This window comes from Halichoerus grypus, chromosome 8 (assembly GCF_964656455.1).
Source record: "Halichoerus grypus chromosome 8, mHalGry1.hap1.1, whole genome shotgun sequence".
NCBI classification, from domain to species: Eukaryota; Metazoa; Chordata; class Mammalia; order Carnivora; family Phocidae; genus Halichoerus; species Halichoerus grypus.
Window position 1 is genome coordinate 34761644 of NC_135719.1, and position 18791 is coordinate 34780434.

Sequence of the window (18791 nt, forward strand, 5' to 3'; positions counted from 1 at the left end):
AGAAGATATTGCCACCTTTAACAGAATAGCTAAAACAAAGAAGTAACAACACCAAATGCTAACAAGGATGTGGAGAAACTAAACCACTGATACATAGCTGATGAGACTGTAAAATTGTACAGCTATTCTGGAAAGAGTATAGCAATGTCCTACAAACCTAAACATAAGACATAAGAACTGAACTCCAGGGCATTTATTCCAGAGAAATGAAACAGGTTCACACAAAAACCTGTCCACAAATATTCATAGCAGCTTTATTCATAATACTCAAAAATTGTAAATAACTGAGATGACCTTCAATTGATGAATGGTCAAACAAAATGAGGTTCATCCATGTCACAGAATTCTACTATGCAAGTACTTGGAAAAGTAGTTGCATGTATCATCTGATTGAAAAAAGCCAAGGTTACATAATAGACATGAAGAACAGATTAGGGGCTGCCAGAGGATAAGGCAGAGGGGAGGGGAAAGGAGGTGAGTGTGGTATAAAAAGACTCCTTGTCTTGTACTCTAACTGTGGCAGTGGTAATAAAAATCCACACCTCTGATAAAATCGTATGGAAACACATGCATACATGCATGCACACACAGAGTTGAGAACGTGTAAAACTAAGGAAATCTGACTGAGAGAGGTAATCTGTATCAAAGTTGATATCCTCATTGTGATAGTATACCACAGTTTTGCAAGTGGCTACCACTGAGGGAAAGTAAGTGAAGGGTATAAGGAATCTGTACTATTTCTTACAACTACATGTGAACCCACAATTATCTCAAAATACATATTTTTTTAATTTTAGGAACTTGTTTGATTTAGTGAAAGGCAGATTCCAATTAACCCATTAACACTTATGTCACCACAAAGGAAAAAGCACAGAGAAAAATCAGTTGGGGTCTCATCCACTTCTGCATCTTAGAGAATTCAGTCTCATTCAACAAACACACAGGAGTGCTTAGAGAGGCTTAGAATCTACCACCCCCATATGCAGAACCCCTCTCTGATCAATAATCACCACAAAGGACCACTCACTTTCCAGTCAAGAAGGAAAGAAAGGACCGTGCTGCTTGCTATCACCACATGGGTAGAAATCCTCTGTCACTTCGTTTACTCTATCTTAAAACTACTATCAAATATAGGACATGTAATATGATTTCAACTAGATTTAAAAAGAAAGAAAAAAAAACATGAAATATGCTAAATTTAGCACTTCTTATCTCCAAGTAGCAAAATAATAAGGTTTTTTGCCCCCCTGCTTCTTTCTGCCCCTGGACATTCCATGCTCTATAGAGAATAAAAGTCAGTATTATATTCAAATAAAACCAACTCTTCTTGGGGTGCCTGGGTGGCTCAGTCGTTAAGCGTCTGCCTTCGGCCCAGGTCATGATCCCAGGGTCCTGGGATCGAGCCCCGCATTGGGCTCCCTGCTCAGCGGGAAGTCTGCTTCTCCCTCTCCCACTCCCCCTGCTTGTGTTCCCTCTCTCGCTATGTCTCTCTCTGTCAAATAAATAAATAAAATCTTAAAAAAAAAAAAAAAAACTCTTCTTCCTACATAAAATATGAGTTATACCTAGAAATCTTTTAGTCAAGTCTTCTGAGAATAAAACTGTGGTAGACAGCTACTAAAACTCTATACAAGCCTTAAGCATTCTAGTTAATGTTTCAGAAAATCTGCTGATGTATACCAATACATTAAAAATGATATGCCTGAAAGAATCTCTTATAATAAAAGAATAAGAAAATCACATTAGGAAGAAAAAATAAGCATCTAAACTAGCTAGGCACTAGGCACTAAATATCATGATCTGACTATTCCCTATCCAGTAGCAAAATAAAACAAAACGAAAAGAACATAATATTCAGACCCCATTTTCAAAAATCTAGACATGCTTATCTACACCTTCACTGGCTTCCACAGCTACTGACAGAAAAGGGTTTTAAAATAATGGCACAGATTACGAAGCATAGTCTGTTAATCTGAGAAAATTAGCAAAGCCATTCTCCAGATTATATGAAACATACAAAAAGGGAAAGCAAGAACAAAATATCGTAAGATAAAAAAAGGGACTATATTGCAAGTTGTACTTAAACTTTCTAAAACAAAACAGCCTGCATTTTATATTTAGCTGGTATCAGGATTCCTTCTTCATTATATTATTACCTCTTTTTGTCCACAGGAGGCAAAGAAACACTGCTGGTTTTCCACTTAACTTTGACATTCTCCTGGAAAACAGTTCTATTCAAGGCAATGAAGTACCGTTCCAAGATGACCAGCCTCTGCTTGAGTCTCAAGGCTGAAAGGGTAGTAGTGGCTGACTGCATGGCCAGAGCTTGCTGCTCTTTAACCAACACAGAAAGACATTCCTTCAGTTCATTCGCATCTACAAAACAAGAGAAGAGAACACCCAAACTCTCCATATCTTGCCTATAGTTTGTTACAATGTTGATAAAACGGATAATAGCAATAATATGTAACACCTGAGTACTTAATATGAGCCAATAAATGGTTTTAAGCACCTTACACATATTGGGTAATTCTCATAGTCACCATCAAGAGGTAATATTGTACATGGATTTTAAGAAGCAGGAAACTGAGGCATACAGAATTTGCTCAAGGTGACCCAGAGGATTACGGCACATGAGACAGACCACTCTTAGCCACCACGGTGTACTGCCTCTCTAAAACACTGTATTAAAGCTTTTAACACAAAACTATAAAGTCAATACCTTTCAGCAGCACATTTCCTACACACAGAAAAACTCTATCCATTATATTCATGTTATATAACCAAACTCAAAATAAAAATGTTTCAATAAAATTGTCCAGCATACATGATTCATGAAAGGTAATACATTTACTGGAATATTTTCGAGGAAGATAATTACAGCTGACCCTTAAACAATACAGTCAAGCTACACAGGTCCACTTATACACACAAATTTTTCAATAAATATACTGGAAAATTTTGGGGGGATTTGCAACAATTTGAAAAAACTCACAAGAAAATCACAAAGCCTAGAAATATAAAAAAAAAATTAAAAGTTAGGTATGTTATGAATGCACAAAATATATGTAACTGCTACTCTATCATTTACTACCATAAAATATACACAAACCTATTATAAATTTAAAATTTATCAACACTTACACCCAAAAATACTTACAGCCCCTAAAAGGTTGAAAAAATGTAAACAAACCTAAAGATGCAGTATTAAATCATAACAGCATAAAATTAACCACAGTACATACTTAATGTAATGTACTACTCTTAAAATTTCATAACCACTCCTGTTGCTATTGCAGTGAGCTCAAGTGTTGCAAGTATCCGCTTAAAACACCACTAGATGCTAATCATCTCCACATGAGCAGTTGTCTCCAAAAAACTGTGTACTGCAGTAAAAAGTGACCTCTAGTAGTTCTCATAACCTTGAATAACACCATGGGAGCCATACATAGTGCCACTAATGATGCCAGACATGTTCCCAACAAGCAGAGAAAAGTCATGACATTACAAGAAAAGGTTGAATTGTTTGATAAATACTATAGATGGAGGTCTGCAGCTGTGGTTGCCTGCCATTTTAAGATAAATGAATCCAGTATAAGAACCAATGTTAAAAAAAGAAGAGGAAATTCATGAAGCTGACACAGCAGTCACACCAGCAGACACAAAAACACTGTACTTTCTGCGAAATACCTTTTTATATAGTATTGAAAATGCAGCTTTTATGCGGGTGCAGGATTGCTATGAGAAAGGAATACCTATAGAGACTCTAATGTGATTTGAGAAAAAGCAAAGTCATTATATGATGACAACCTAAAGCAAAAGGAAAATGAAGATCAAAAGCTGGAGAATTTAATGCCAGTAAGTTGGTTTGGTAATTTCAGAAAGAGATTTGGCTTAAAAAAAGTCAACAGGAAAAGCAGCTTCTGCCAATCGAGAGGAAGTAGACAAGATCCCAGATGCCATTCAGAAAGTCACTGAGGAAAAAGAATACATGCCTGCACAGGTTTTTAATGCAGATGAAAGTGTCCTATTCTGGGGGGGGGGAAATGCCACAAACAGCATTTATTACTAAGGAAGAGAAGTGAGCACTAGGACTTCAAGCAGGCAGGGATAGACAAACTGCACTGTTTTGTGCAAACGCAGTAGGTTTACGATCAGGACTGCCCTTATCTATATAGCTGCTAATCCCTGAGCCTTGAGGGGCAAAGATAAACACCAACTGCCAGTTTTTTGGTTGTCCATCAAGAAGGCCTGGATGAGAACCTTTTTCTGGAAAAGAAAGGGAAATAGTAACATGAAAACATATGAAAGTACAAATCTCACTGGAAAGATAAATATAGAGTAAAGGTAAGTGATTAATCACTTACAAAACTAGCATAAAGGTTAAAAGACAAGATTAGTAAAAATAACTACAACTACAATAACTAAGAGATACACAAGACAAAAAGGTGTAAATTATGACATCAAAACATAAAGCACGGGGATGAGGGTAAATATTTAGAGCTTTAGAATGCTTTTCAAACTTATGTTGTTATCAACTTAAAATAGACTTATAAATATGTAAGCCTCATGCTAACCATAAAACAAAAACCTATAGCATAAAAGATAATTCTGTACAAAAGCCAAAGAAGGGGCGCCTGGGTGGCTCAGTCGTTAAGCATCTGCCTTCGGCTCAGGTCATGAACCCAGGGTCCTGGGATCAAGCCCCACATCGGGCTCCCTGCTCAGCGTGAAGCCTGCTTCTCCCTCTCCCACTCCCCCTGCTTGTGTTCCCTCTCTCGCTGTGTCTCTGTCAAATAAATAAATAAAATCTTTAAAAAAAAAAAAGCATTACATAATGATAAAAAATGATAAAAAAAAAAAAGTCCACCCAACAGAAGATATAATATTTATAAATATTTATGCACCCAACATAGGAACAAATAAATATATAAAGCACATCTCAACAAACCTGAAGGGAGAAAAAAACATCAGTAGAGTAACAGCAGGGGACTTTAATATTCTACTTTCATCAAATCAATAAGGAAATATCACCTTAAACTATGTATCAGACCAGATGGACTTAACAGATATATACAGCAAAAACAACAGAATATACTTTCTTCTCATGTCAACATGGAAATTCTCCAGGATAGATCATATTTTATACCACAGGAAAAGTCTTAGTAAATTTAAGAAGACTGAAATCACATCAAGCACCTTTTCTAACCACAATGGTATGAAACTAGAAATCAATGACAAGAAAACTTGAAAATTCACAAATACTTTGGAAATTAAACAACATGCTACTTGGCAACCAATGGGTCAACCAAGAAATCAAGAGAAATCAGAAAATACCTTGAGACAAATGAGAAGAAAAATACAGTATACCAAAACTTATGGGATACAGCAAAAGCAGTTCTAAAACAGAAGGTCATTGTGATAAATGCCTATATCAAGAAACAAGATACATCTCAAATACTCTAACTTTATACCTCAAAGAACTATAAAAAGAACAAATGAAGGATAAAGTTAGTAGAAGGAAGAAAAAAAAAAGATCAGAGAATAATGAAATAGGTAATAAAAAGACAATAGAAAATATCAACGAAACCAAGAGCTGGTTCTTTGAAAAGATAAACAAAATTGACAAACAGGTAGCTAAAGTCACCAAGGAAAAAAAGAGAGAACTCAAATAAAATCAGAAATGAAAGAAAATATGTTACAACTGATACTACAGAAATACAAAAGATCATAAGAAACTACTATGAATAATTATACACCAACAAACTGCACAACCCAGAAGAAATGGACAAATTCCTAGAAACATACAACTTTCCAAGACTGAGAAAGAAACAAAATTTGAAAAGAAGATTTAATCAGTGATGATAACCTCCCCGCCTGGGCGGTTCAGTCGATTAAGCATCTGCCTTTGGCTCAGGTCATGATCCCAGGGTCCTGGGATCGAGTCCCACATAGGGCTCCCTGCTCAGCAGGGAGCCTACTTCTCCCTCTGCCTGCTGCTCCCTGTTTGTGCTCTCTCTCTCTCTCTCTCTGTCAAATAAATAAATAAAATCTAAAAAAAAATCCAGAAACAGATGGCTTCACTGGTGAATTCTGCCAAAGACTCAAAGAAGAATACCAACCCTTCTCAGACTCTTCCAAAGAATTGAGGAGGAGAGAACACTTCCTAATTCATTTTATGAGACCAGAATTACTGATATCAAAGCAAAATAAGGACACTGCAAGAAAAAAAATAGTTAAAGGCCAATTTCTCTAATGAACATACACACCAAAATCCTCAGCAAAATATTAGCAAACTGATTTTGTCAATACATTAAAAGGATGCTACACTATGATCAACTGGGATTTATTCCCAGGGATGCAAGGACAGTTCAATACCCACAAATCAATCAACATAATATACATTAACAAAATGAAAAATAAAAATCATATGATAATTTCAATAAATGCAGAAAAAGCATCTGACAAAATTCAACATCCATTTAAGATAAAAGCTCTCAACAAAGCAGGTATAGACAGAATGTACTTCAAAATAATAAAGGCCATATATGACAAGCCCACAACTAACAATGACTTAACACTGAAGAGCCGGAAGCTTTCCTTCGAAAATTAGGAACAAGACAAGGATGCCCACTCTCACCACTTTTATTCAACATAGTATTAGAAATCCTAACCAGAACATTTAGGCAAGAAAAAATAAATAAATAAATAAAGGTATCCAAGCTAGAAAGGAAAAAATATAACTGTCACTATTTGCAGATGACATGATATATAGAAAACCCTAAAGATCACCAAAAAAAAAAAAAAAAAAAGAAAACTGTTAGAGCTAATAAACAAATTCGGTAAAGAAGCAGAATACACATTAAGAAGGGCACTTGATGTAATGAGCACTGGGTGTTAAACGCAACCAATGTACCACTAAACTCTACCTCTGAAACTAATAATATATGTTAATTAATTGATTTTAAATTTAAAAAATAAATTTTAAAAAAGCAGCAAAATACAAAAATCAGTACACAAAAATCTGATGCATTCCTATAAACTAATAATGAACAATAACAGAAATCAACAATCTCATTTATAACAGCATCAAAAAGATTAAAATACCTAGGAATAAATTTAACGAAGGAGGTCAAAGACCTGTAAAAGGTATAAGACACTGATGGAAAAAATTGATGATGATGCAAATACATGGAAAGATAATCCATGCTCATGGACTGGAAGAATTAATATTGTTAATATGTCCACACTACTCAAAGCAATCTACGGATTCAAAATCCCTATCAAAATTTCAGTGGCATTTTTCACAGAAATAGAATGATCCTAATATTTATATGGAGCCACAAAAGACCAAATAGCCAAAGCAATCTTGAGAAAAAAAAGAACAAAGCTAGAGGCATCACACTCCCTAATTTCAAACTATATTACTATGTTATGGTAATCAAAACAGTATGGCACTGGCATAAAAACAAACACATAGCTCAATGGAACAGAATGGAGACTCCAGAAATAAACCCACACACATATGGTCAATTAATTTACAACAAAGGAGCCAAGAATATACAGTGGGGAAAGGATAGTCTCTTCAGTAAATCGTATTAGGAAAACTGGACAGGCACATGCAAAAGAATGAAACTGGACAACTATCTTACACCACACACAAAAATTAACTCAAATGGATTAAAAACTTGAACGTAAGACCTGAAACCATAAAAATCCTAGAATTCGACATTGGTGGTAAGCTTCCTGACATAGATCTTGGCAATGATTTTTTCAATCTGACACCAAAAGCAAAAATAAACAAGTGGGACTCAACAAACTAAAAAGCTTCTGCATAGCAAAAGAAACCATCAGTAAAATGAAAGGCAACCTACCAAATGGGAGAAAATATTTGCAAATGATATATCTGATAAGGGATAAGGGGTTAATATCCAAAATACATTAAAAAAAATTCCTACAACTCAATAGCAAAAAAAAATCCAATTAAAAATGAGAAGAGGATCTAAATATACAGTTTTCAAAGAAGACATACAGATGGACAACAGGTACATGAAAAGGTACTCAACAACATTTATTAAGTAAATGCAAGTCAAAACAATAATTAGATATAACCTCACCTCTTTAGAATGGCTAGTATCAAAAAGACAAGAAATAACAAGTGCTGGTCAAGATGTAGAAAAAAGGGAACACTTGTGCACTGTTGGGAATTTAATTGGTACAGCCACTATGGAAAACAGTAAGAAAGCTTCTCAAAAAATTTGAAATAGAATTACCATATGATTTAGAAATTCTACTTCTGGGTATTTATCTGAAGAAAACAAAAGCACTAATTTGAAAATATATATGCACCCCCATTTTCAGCATTATTTACGATAGCCAAGAAATAGAAACAACCTAAATGTCCACTGACGGATGGATGGGTAAGGAAAATATGGTATATATACACAATGTAGTATTATTCAGACATTAAAAAAAAAAGAAATTCTGCCATTTGTAACAAGTTAGATATGAACTTTGAGGGCATTATGCTAACTGTAATAAGTCAGACATAAAAAGATAAATACTATAGGGGTGCCTGGGTGGCTCAGTCAGTTAAGTGTCTGGGTTAAGCAACTGACTTTGGCTCAGGTCATGATCTCAGGGTCCTGGGATCAAGTCCCGAGTTTGCTTGTCCCTCTGCCCCTTCCCCTGCTCATGCTCACTCTTTTCTCTCTCAAATAAATAAATAAAATCTTTTTTAAAAAAAGATAAATACTATATGATCTCACTTGTATGTGGACTCTAAAAAACAAAATAAAACCAACAAATAGAACCAAGCTCATGGATACAGAGAATAGATTGGTGGTTGCCTGAAGCAAGGGGCGGGGTGGTTGAGGGAGTAGGCAAAATGGATGAGGGGATCAAAGGGTACAAATTTTCAGTTATAACATGACTAAGCCATAGAGGTATAATGTTCAACATAGTGACTATAGTTAATAATACTGTACTGCATATTTGAAAGTTGCTAGAAGAGTGGATCTTAAAGGTTCTCATCAGAAAATGAAATTTTTTTAACTATATATGGTGACTGATTGTAACTGGACTACTGTGGTGATCATTCTGCTATATATATAAATATCAAATCAATATATTGCACACCTGAAACTAAGATGTTATATATCTATTATACCTCATTTTAAAAAAAGGAAAAATGAGCAGTCACAGGTACCTGTGGGAATGTAACAAAAGATCTAACATTCTTCTCATTGAACTTTGGGTTGTTAAAGAAGGGGGTGGGGTTGAAAAAGTATTCTAAGAAGGCTGAAAATTTCCCAAATTCAGTAAGATGTAAATCTACAAATCCAAGAAGGTGAGCAAATCCAAACAGGATGAACCCAAAGAAATCCACACGAAGACACATCATAATTAAACTAAAGACAAAGAAAATATCTTAAAAGCAGCCAGAGAAAAACACTTTAACTATGGTAGAATAACAATTCATGTAACAGCAAATTTTTCATCAGACACCATGGAGGACAGCTGAAAGGAACAAAATATTTTTGAAGTGATGAAAAAAAGAATCATCAACCTAGAACCCTAAATCTAGCAAAAATGTCCTTTAATTAAAGGAAAATCAAACATTCTCAAATGAAGGAAAACTAAAAAGGAATTAAAGGAAAATCAAACTTTCTCAAATGAAGGAAAACTAAAAAAATACGTCATCAGCAGACCTACACTAAAGAATGGCTAAAGGAAGTTCTCTACACAGAACAGCAACAATAAAAGGAAAACCGTGGAGCTCAGGAAGGAAGAACACTGTAAATAACACAGGGGTAAATACAATAGGCTTTTCTTCATCTCTTGACTTTTCTAAATTATGTCTGAAGCTTTAACCAAAGATTATAATATTGCTAAATGTAGTTATAAATACATGCAACAAAAATATTTAAGGCAATCATATAAGCAGAAAAGGATAAAGGGACATAGAGGGAAGTAAGTTTTCTATATGTCAACCAAACTGGTTAAGTAACACAACCAGGAAACTGTGCTTAGTTATGTATATATAATGTATTAGACAAATCACTAAAAAGGCTACACCAAAAAATAAACTCAAAAACACTATAGATAAATCAAAATGGAATTCTAAAAAATGGTCAAGTAAACCACAGGGAGGTAGTATAAACAAAACAAAACAAAAATGAAAAACCAGAGCAAACAGAAAACATAAAACAGCAGTCTTAAACTCTAATTTATCAATACTTACATGAAATTCAATGCAAAAAATCTAAATATACCAATTAAAAGACAGACATTGGTAGAATGGACTAAAACATATGACCCAACTATATGCTATCTACGAGAAAGTGACTTCAAATAGGCAAATTAAAAGTAAATGCATAGAGGGGTGCCTGGGTGGCTCAGTCAGTTAAGCATCTGACTCTTGATCTCAGGATCATGAGATCAAGGTCATGCTTTGTGTTGGGCTCCATGCTGGGTGTGGAGCCTACTTAAAAACAAAAAAAGTAGGGCACCTGGGTGGCTCAGTTGGTTAAGCGGCTGCCTTCGGCTCAGGTCATGATCCTGGAGTCCCGGGATCGAGTCCCGCATTGGGCTCCCTGCTCAGCAGGGAGTCTGCTTCTCCCTCTGACCCTCCCCCCTCTCATGCTCTCTCTCTCTATCTCATTCTCTCTTTCAAATAAATAAATTAAAAAAATCTAAAAAATAAAAAAAAGTAAATGGACAGAAAAAACAAAAAGCATGAAAACAGTAATCAAAAGAAAGCAAGAATGGGTATATTAATGTCAAATAAAGTAGATGTCAGAGCAAAGATAATTACCAGGAATATAGAGCAACATTAAAAAATAAGAAAATGGTCAATCCACCAATAAGACATAACAATTCTAAATGTGCACGCACCAAACTGCAAAAGATGTAACCAAAAAAAAACTATTTATATAGTCTTAGAGTTGGAGACCTCAACATTTCTCTCAACAGCTGACAGAACAAGGAGACAGAAAGTCAGCAAGGATATAAAAGAACACAACAACACCATAACCAACAGGATCTAATCAATATTTAGAACACTCCAGCCAACAGCAGAATACACAATCATTCTGTAATAAGTCTGTAATAAGTCACAAATATCAAAACAAATATCAAAACAGTTCATATCCTGGGCACAAAAGAAACCTCAACAAATTTAAAAGAACTGAAATCACACACAGTATGTTCTCCGAAACAATGGAAAGAAACTAGAAATCAGTAACAGAAAAATACTGGGAAAATGGCCAAACTTGGGAACTAAACAACACACTCTTAAATAATCCATGGGTCAAAGAGGGAGGGAAATAAAAAATATACTGACCTGAATTAAAATACAAATAGAATACATCACAATGTGTGAGGAAAAAACCTAAACCAATCATGAGAGAAATGCATAGTACTAAATGGGTAATTTGAAAAGTGGAAAACTTTCAAATCAATAAATATAAGTTCCAATCTCAGCAACCTAGGAAAAAACTAGCAAAATAAACCAAAAAGCAAGCAGAAAGATGGAAATAATTAAGAGCAGAAACAATGAGAATGAAAATGGAAAAAACAATAGAGAAAAATCAATAAGACAAAGAACTGGTTCTTTCAAAAGATCAATAGAACTATCATGCCTCTAAGCAGGACTGACAAAACACAAAAAGACAATAAACATAAATTACCAATATCAAGAAAGAAACAGGATCTACATATAATTAGAAGCAACTAGGGAACAACTCTACACATATAAATTAGACACCTTAGACAAAATGGACTGATTTCTAAAAAAATACAAACTACCCCAACTCAGCAAATATGAAACAGATCATGTAAATTGCCATACAACTATTAAGAAAACTGAATTCATAATTTTAAGAATCCCAAAAAGGAAATCACAAGGTCCAGATTGCTTCACTGGAGAATATTACCAAGTATTAGAACAGAATTAACATAGATTCTAAACAATCTCTTCTGGAAAATAGAAAAGGAAATACCTCACAATTAATTTTAAGAGACTAGTATTAGCATGGTATCAAAACCAAACAAAGAAAATACAAAAAACAAAAAAAAAATTACAGAATATTGTTCTCATGAATACAGGCACAAAATCCTTATCAAAATATTAGTAAGTAGAATTAAGCAATATTTAAAAAGAATTATACATCACCACCAAGTGGTGTTTATTCCAGGATTGCAAAGCTGGTTTAACAGTCAAAAATCAGATCCTTCATACTAATAAACTAAATGGAAAAAAAAAAAAAATCACATGACAAATCAAGTGATGCAGAAAAAGCATTTGACAAAGTTCAACACTCATTCGTGATAAAACCTCTCAGGAAACTGGAATAGATAGGAACTTCCTCACCGTTATAAAAAGCATCTACAAAAACTTACGCTAACATTATACTTAACAATGAAAAGACTGAATGTTTTCCCCCTAAGATCAGGAATAAAGTAAGGTTATTCTCACCACTCTTATAAAACATAGTAAAGAAGTTTTAGCCAGAACAATAAGGCAAAAAAATGTAATAGAAGGCACATAGATTGAAAAGGGAGAAATAAACTGATTGTCTATGTAGAAAATCCAAAAAAATTTCCTAGTCAATTCAGCAAGGTTGCAGGACAAAGATAAACATATAGAAATAAATTGTATTTCTATATACTAGCAATGAACACATGGGTATTAAATTAACCAAAAGTTATTTTATAATTTTTTTAATTTAACAATTTATATGGAAAGGCAAAGGACCTAGAATTGCTAGAACAATATGAAAAAAGTAGAAGAAAGTGCGAAGAACCAGTCTATCTGATTTCAAGACTTACTCTTAGCTACAGTAATAAACAGTGTGGTGTGGGCAGAGAGATACACACATGGATTAGTAGAACAGAAAAGACAAACAAGAAATAGACCACACAAGTATACCCAACTTATTCTTGACAAAGGTGCAGAAGCAATTCAATGGTAGAAAGTTAGCCTTTTCAAAAAAATGGTGCTGGAGCAATTACTTATCATAAGCAAAAAAAAAAAAAAAAAAAAAAAGCTTGACCTAAACCTCACATTGCACACAAAATTTAACTCAAATGGAACAGGAACATATACCTAAAACATAAAACTACAAAACTTTTAGGAAAAAACATAGGGAAAAATCTTCAGGCTTGTAGGCTAGGCAAAGAGGAGGAGGAGGAGGAAGCAGAGGAAGGGGAGGACGAAGAAGAAAAAGGAGGAGGAGGAAGAAGCAAAATCCACACTGAACTTTATCAAAATTTTAAAACTTTTGCTGCACTTAAGACACTGTTGAGAGGATAAAAAGATAAGCTATGAACTGAGAGAAATTATTTGCAAACCGTATATAAGACAAAGGACTAGTATCTGGAATATATGCAGAACTCCAAAAACACAACAGTATAAAGAAAAAGAAAAATCTAACTAGAAAATGGGCAAAAGACATGAACAGGTATTCCGCTGAAGAGTCAAAGATAGTAAAAAGCCACAGGATACTCCAAATTAAAACCACAATGAGGTATCACCACACACCTAACAAAATGGCTAAAATTTTTTAAAAAGTGACACCACCAAATGATGATGAGGACACAAAGAAACAGAATCACTCATACGTTGCTGGTAGGGATATAAAATGGTGTAGCCACTATGGAAAAGTTTGCCAGGTCCTCAAAAAATTAAACAGAGAACTACCATATGATCCAGCAGTTCTATTCCTTGGTACATACACAAATAGTTGAAAGCAGAACTTGGGTATATACACAAATTACTGAAAGCAGAATTTATGTATACTTACACTCATAGCAGCATTATTCAAAATAGCTAAAAGGTGGAAGCAACATAAATGCCCTTCCATGGATGAATGCATAAACAAAATGCAATATATACATATAATGGAATACTAGTCAGCCTTTAAAAGGAAGGAAATTCTGACACATACTATAACATGGATGAGCCTTGAAGACATGATGCTAAATAATGAAATAAGCCAGACATAAAAGGACAAATACTATATGACTGCACTTATACCAGGTAACTAGACTAGTCTAAATCCTAAAGACAGAAAGTAAAATTATAGTCTCCAGGGGTTAAGAGTAGAGAAGAAAAAGGAGTTACCGTTTAATAAGTACAGAGTTTCAGTTTGGGAAGATGAAAAGGTTCTGGAAATGGATGGTGGTGGTGATTACAAAACAATGTGAACACGTTTAATGTCCCTGAACTGTATACATAAAAATGGTTGAAACGGTAAATTGTATGTTATGCAGAGTTTACCATAATAGGAAAAAATTTTAAGTTATATTTTTAAGAATTCCATAACAACAACAACAAAATCCATCTATGGTACCTAGAAAAGAAGTGCCAGATCAAGTTTTCCAAAGTACTAGAATCTCAGTTCGTAATACCTGGTTGCTTGCCCCATACCCAGCTCTCTAGGATTGATTTGGCCCTACATGCAGGTGCAGGAGTTTCTTCTTCATCTTTTTTCTCTTTGTCATTCAGATCTTCTTTCTTTGTTCCACTTTGAGTATCAACACCATCATCTGGAAAATCAAAATTAAAAAAAAAAATTCTATAAATTCCTTTTCAAAATGTAACATCCACTTGTCAGTCTCTTTGCAAAGTCCCTCCCAGAAATGGAAAGGTTAAGTTACAATATACATCATTAGTTGAATATTTGATGATTAAAAGAAAATTAATAAGAATCATCACCACAAAAGGTACACTGTGATTTATGAAGTAATGAATGGTCTAGTAACCCTTTTAATAAAGAAATCAATATATCATTCAAATTCTTCTTTGAAGCAGGTCTCCTAAAGTATTTCATCAATTTCCTACTACATTTCACAACTAATAAACTTAGTCTTTGATACTACCTAGTTGAATTTCATGTGAACTGCTTTTATCCAGTGATTCCCAATTGCTGTGTCCAAAAGAAGGGAGGATGTGAAATGGTAGCATGATTCAAAAACCACTTTTAACTCTATATATTGCCATACTCCGCCAACTGAGAACCACTGCTACACAGGACCACTACCACGGACAAAATATAATTCAGGAGCTTTGGGACACACAAAAAAAGCTGAAAACCATGACTTTGGGCCACTGACAATTTAAAGTTTCAGTCAAGAACAAATGTCATGAAACTCCTTACACACAGCAAATAAAACCTAATCTTCAAGTATAAATGTGTCCTATCCTAGAAGGCCCTTACTAAATGAATTATTTTCTAAATGATAAATAAATAGAAATATACATCTAAATCTGTGAAAGATTATATCATATTACAAACAGTAAGAAGTATCTAAAAATAACTGAAACCAACAAGTAACAATATCAAGAAACTCCTGCAATTTATAAGAGAAATATCAGATATCAAACAGAAGGACTCCCAAATGACTAATGCTATGAAGAGATACTCAAATTCTGTTTAGAAAAATATAAATTAAAATAATGAAATATTACTCTACATTCACCAAATTGGCAATTGTTAAAAAGCTAAAATATAAGCTCCAAGACAGGATTTTTTTTTCCCATTTCATCTGGTTTTGTTCACTGATAAATCCCAAGTGCCTAGAACAACACATGCCAGAAAATAAGCTTTCGATGATCTGTTTGATAATTAATGTCAAGTGTCAGTGAAAATGTGGAGCTGGGGACATAAACCTTCAGGCACAGCTGGCCAAAGGGGTAGACCCCACACAACCAGACTGGAGAGTTATCAAGTGCCTCTGAGTTACATGCAAGGTCCTCTAATCCCTTCCAGGGGCTATGTTCACAGAACTCCCATAGAGGCCCACAATTAGGAGGATGCAGAGGACAGAAACCCACAGCAGTCCAATGCACTATGAATACGACTTAAAAATACAGTACTAAATGGCAAAGGGAACAAACTCAGGCTAAGGAACCACACATTCCATTTACACAAACTAAAAATGCATGCACATTAACACTAAAATGTTTCATGATGATACAAACACATTAGAAAGGAAAACATTTTAAAAGATGGGATTTGAAAATGGTGTGCCAGGAACCATGAAGCATAATTAACTCAACCCTCAGTTCCTGAAGCTGAAGAAAGGACCTTTGCCACTGATAACACTTCATGTGTCCCATTCTTTCAACCTCCTGCCAAAGCTATGACTAAGAGTACCTCTCTTATTTACAGAAATATCCAACTGGGCTTTAAATACAGATTTTTTTTTTTGTAACATGTTCAAGTCCTAACCTCCAGTACCTATGAGTGTGACCTTATTTGCTAATAGGGTCTTTTTGGATGATCTAATTAAGAAGTCATTAGGGTGGGCCCTAATCCAATATGACTGGTGTCCTTACAAAAAGAGGAAATGTGAACACAGATATACACAGAGGAAAGACAATGTGAAGACATGGGGAGAAGGCAGCCATCTAGAAGCCAAGGAGAGAGGCTTGGAACACAGCCTTTTCTCATAACTCTCAAAAGGATACAACCCTGCTGACACCTTGATTTCAGACCTGTAGCCTACAGAACTGTGAGACAATATGTTTCTGTTGTTTAAGCTTCCCAGCCTGTAGTACTCTGTTACAGCAGCCCTAGGAAACTAATACAAATACTCCTCCTTAGCACCCTCAGAGATGTCTTCACCAAAGAGGCTTTAGGAACTTCCTCTCATGCCCCCTGGAGTCTCTGGACCACCTATGATGACATGTTGCCTACAGGCTTCAGATGCAAGAAAATGCCCTTCCCAGTCCTGCACTATACATCATTAGAGTGGAAAATTCTAGCCATATACTGAGCTTTCCTGAAAACAGAGGCTCCCAAAGACCCTGAGCCTGTAACCCTCCACACCCAGCTCCCCACTATGCTTTGGGTCATGGAAGCAGCATCCCACAAGCTTGATTAAAAAAAAAAAAATGACCCAATCATATGCCATCTTTAAAAAACTCATTTAATATATAATGATACAAAGCAATTAAAAGTAAATGGGTGGGGAAAATATATACCAAGAAACACTAATCAAAGAAAGTTGAAATGGCTATATTAATGAGACAAACTCCACAGCAAAGAAAATTACCAGAGATAAACAGGAAAAACACATAATAATAAAGGGGTAAATTCACCAAGAAAACATAACAATCTTACATGTGTATGAAGTCAACAATAAGGCCTCAAAACACAAAATGAGAACTGAAAAGAAAGACAGACAAATCCACAATTATATTAGAGATATCAACACTACCCTCTCAGTAACAGAACAAGTAGAAAGAAAACCAGCAAGAATAAAGAACTGAACTTCATGATCATCAACCAAAAGGATGCAATCAACATTTTACACACTGAGCCACCCAACTACAGCAGAATATCATTTTTTTTTAAGATTTTATTTATTTATTTGACAGAGAGATCGCGAGAGAGGGAACACAAGCAGCGGGAGAGGGAGAAGCAGGCTCCCCGCTGCTGAGCAGGGAGCCCGACGCGAGGCTCAATCCCAGGACCCTGGGATCATGACCTGAGCCGAAGGCAGACACTTAACAACTGAGCCACCCAGGCGCCCCCAGAATATCATTCTAAAAAAAATGACACCTTGATTTCAGACCTGTAGCCTATAGAACTGTGAAGTAGATACTGACTATTCACCGAGTCAGACCACATCTTATGTCATAAACCAAATCTTAACAAATTTAAATGAGCTGAAATCAAGCACATTAAGCATGTGTCCTCTCCATATGCCATTAAACCAGAAATCAATAATAACAGAAAGATGACTAGACAATGTCAAAAGACTTGGAAATTAAACAACACATTTCAAAGTAATGCACAGGTCTCAACGGAAATGTAATTAAATATTAAATAAATAAATAAATATTTTTAATTAAATGAAAATACATCACAATTTGTGGGGTGCAGTTAAAATAGTGTTACAGGGAGATCTGTATTATTAAAAGCTTATGTTAGCAAAGAAAAAAAGGTCTGAAGTCAACAATCTAAACTTCTACCTTAAGAAACTAGAAAGAGAAAAGCAAAATAAACCAAAAGCAAGCAGAAAGGGGAATAATGAAGAGCAGAAATCAATAAAATTGAAAACAGAAAAACAGAAATCAAATCAATGAAACTAAGAGCTGATTTGTTGAAAAGATCAATAAAATTGATAAACCTTGCACAAGACTACTGGGGGGGGGAAAAAGACAGTAATTAACAAATATCAGGAATGAAAGAGGGCTATCTCTACAACCTGTGCAGATCTTAAAAGGATAAGAGAATACTACATCAACTCTAAACCCATAAATTCAACAAGTTAGTTGATACAGACCAATTCCTCAAAAACCACAAACTACCAAAACTCACCCAAGAACTGGGTAAGCTAAATAGTATGATAACTATTCAAGAAATTTACTTCAGAATTTAAAACCTTTCAAAATAGAAACCTCAAGACCTAGAAGGTTTCAATGGAGAATTCTACTAAATATTTACAGAAGAAATTTATACCAATTCTACACAATCTCTTCCAGAAAATGGGAAGAGGAACATTTCCCAACTTATTTTAAAAAACCAGTATTACTCTAACACCAAAACTAGACAGACAAAAGTACAGCTGATCCCTGAACAACAAGGGGGTTGGGGTGCCCACTCCCTGCCTGTTGAAAATCCACATATAACTTTGAACTCCCCAAAAACTTAATTACAAATATAGCCTACTGTTGACCAGAAGCCTTACTGATAACATAAACAGCCAATAAACACACGTTTTGTATATGTATTATATATTGTATCCTTACAATAAAGTAAGCTACAGAAAAGAAAATG

At 34.8% G+C, this 18791-nt stretch overlaps 1 protein-coding gene across 7 annotated transcripts in view; it reads right to left on the reverse strand.

Annotated features, from left to right (window-relative positions):
* The window catches only part of HERC2 (HECT and RLD domain containing E3 ubiquitin protein ligase 2), a 245212-nt gene that overhangs the window by 188014 nt on the left and 38407 nt on the right, over positions 1-18791 (reverse strand). For all 7 annotated transcript variants that reach the window (XR_013450354.1, XM_078079011.1, XM_078079010.1 and 4 more), the window contains exons 4-5: positions 14413-14550; positions 2157-2376 (exon numbers count right to left, since the gene is read on the reverse strand). Coding sequence is in view for 6 of the 7 variants with exons in the window: in XM_078079011.1 (XP_077935137.1) it covers positions 2157-2376; positions 14413-14550 (358 nt within the window). In the remaining variant the exon portion in view is untranslated. The remainder of the gene's footprint in view (positions 1-2156; positions 2377-14412; positions 14551-18791) is intronic.